Source organism: Adiantum capillus-veneris, chromosome 23, assembly GCF_014529385.1.
Source record: "Adiantum capillus-veneris isolate H3 chromosome 23, ASM1452938v2, whole genome shotgun sequence".
Lineage (NCBI taxonomy): Eukaryota > Viridiplantae > Streptophyta > Polypodiopsida > Polypodiales > Pteridaceae > Adiantum > Adiantum capillus-veneris.
Genome location: NC_140953.1, coordinates 135,814,688 through 135,816,419, shown reverse-complemented (window position 1 = coordinate 135,816,419; position 1,732 = coordinate 135,814,688). Strand labels below are relative to the sequence as shown.

General features: G+C 46.6%; 1 protein-coding gene across 1 annotated transcript; it reads left to right on the top strand.

Annotated features, from left to right (window-relative positions):
• Positions 1-427: 427 nt before the first annotated feature.
• Positions 428-1,423, top strand: LOC147428646 (uncharacterized). The gene has a single exon (XM_086496878.1). It carries the CDS (start codon positions 728-730, stop codon positions 1,421-1,423), a length of 696 nt encoding a protein of 231 aa, XP_086353004.1. The 5' UTR covers positions 428-727.
• The last annotated feature ends 309 nt before the right edge of the window (positions 1,424-1,732 follow it).

Genomic DNA, 1,732 nt, shown 5'->3' with positions numbered 1-1,732 from the left:
CATATACAAGATTTTAGAGCTAGTGCGGTGGTTCTCTTCCAAGGAGATACGGGAGGAATCTATTGCAGTCGCAAGGGCTAACTCCATTGAGGCAGTTTGCATGATTGAGAAGTATCTACCCATGAGTTGCCTAACTATCCAAATGCACTTGCTCGTCCATGTAGTAGATGAGGTTGCAGTGGCAGGTACAGTCCACAGCCTTTGGATGTTCCTTCTAGAGCAGTTCATGAAAACACTTAAGGGTTTTGTTCGCCAAAAAGCGTGTCCAGAGGGGAGCATGGCAGAAGGATGGCTAGTGCAAGAGTCTCTTGTATTGACGACCGAATTTCTATCCGTTTCTAACCCAGAAATGCCTCGACTGTAGAGCGATGAGGAGGATGCAAGACTGGTGGGAGAGGAGCCGCAAGGGCAAGGGGTGCCGAAGAAAATGAACCTAGCCATGCGAGAAAAGATCATGAAGTTATGTATACTAAATTCAGCGTCGATGCAAAAATGGCTTGAAAGGTACGAAGAAGAGAAAGAGAGACGCAATCTAGAGCGACAGGATTTCAGGCAAAGTCGAACGACTAGAGGCTTACCCTTACCATACTATCTCGCTCCTCTACCTGAATTCCCTACAATGGCATGGTTGGACAAGACAGTGAGAGTAGCTCAATAGATCGGAGAACCCATATCTCTAGAAGAGGAAGAGCTGGCTATTGGATGTGACTGGAAGTATCATACATACATGGCACTGTGGTTGCATGGAAAGCATTTCAGAACACAAAAAATTGACAGCAGAAGAAACACGTTTGATAGTGGGGTAATGGTTAGTTTCATGCAAAAGAGCAGGGCCAGTGCTAGAGACACGAATGAGAGCACTAGCAACCTGGATTACTGTGGTCTGGTGTCAGATATCCTGAAAGTAAGCTTCAGGCGGTTTGAGATGTTTTTGTCGGATGTGAAGTGGGTCAAGGTGATTACTTATGGTCGCAATGCAACGATACACAGAGATGGAAACAAACTTGTGCAAATAGATTCTACAAAGATTTGGACAGATGCGAGCGACACATTTGCTCTCCCCGAACATTGCGAGCAAGTGGTCTTTGTACCGGACCCTCGAGAGCGACAATGGTGGTTTGTGGTTCAGATTGCTCCAAGAAATAAACAAGTATTTGAAGGGCAAGATCTCCTGGAGGAAAGTCAATCAGACGATGTCCATACTACTGTGACATTAGATGAGATGGACGAAGGTATGGCAGAGGAAGCTGACAGATATACGAGGGATGACGCAGACGAGCCAGAATTGACACTTGTAGATGAAGATGCAATGGATGAAGACAATCTGCCAGAACGAGTTGGGGCAGAGTTATGTTTGCAATTAGAGATAGACGATGATACGGTGCAAGATCTTATCGATGATGCCTCACTCGTCAAGGCCTAGGCCTGTAAGTGTTTGTGTGATGACTTTGATTTAAAATTAAGCTTAAAGTTAATTTAAACAACTGTGTTCTGACGCTTTATTTTACTTTCTTTGTGCAGGACTTTAGTATGGCATACCAGATTCCAGACCCCGCTTCCATGAGTGCAGATGCATTCATGGGCTTCGGTATGATGCCTGCTCAGATGGCAGAGGCTTCTCAGTACTGGGTAGCCAGAGGCACGGGTACTACGCCTCCGAGCTTCACACCCGAGGGTCCGACGCCTAGGGGGGGACACCTACGGGGTTCAGGACGCCTATGGGTACGACGCC

What these genes read in the sequence shown, in the direction of transcription:
- LOC147428646 (XM_086496878.1), top strand. Translation starts at nt 728, where the DNA reads ATGGCACTGTGGTTGCATGGAAAGCATTTCAGAACACAAAAAATTGAC.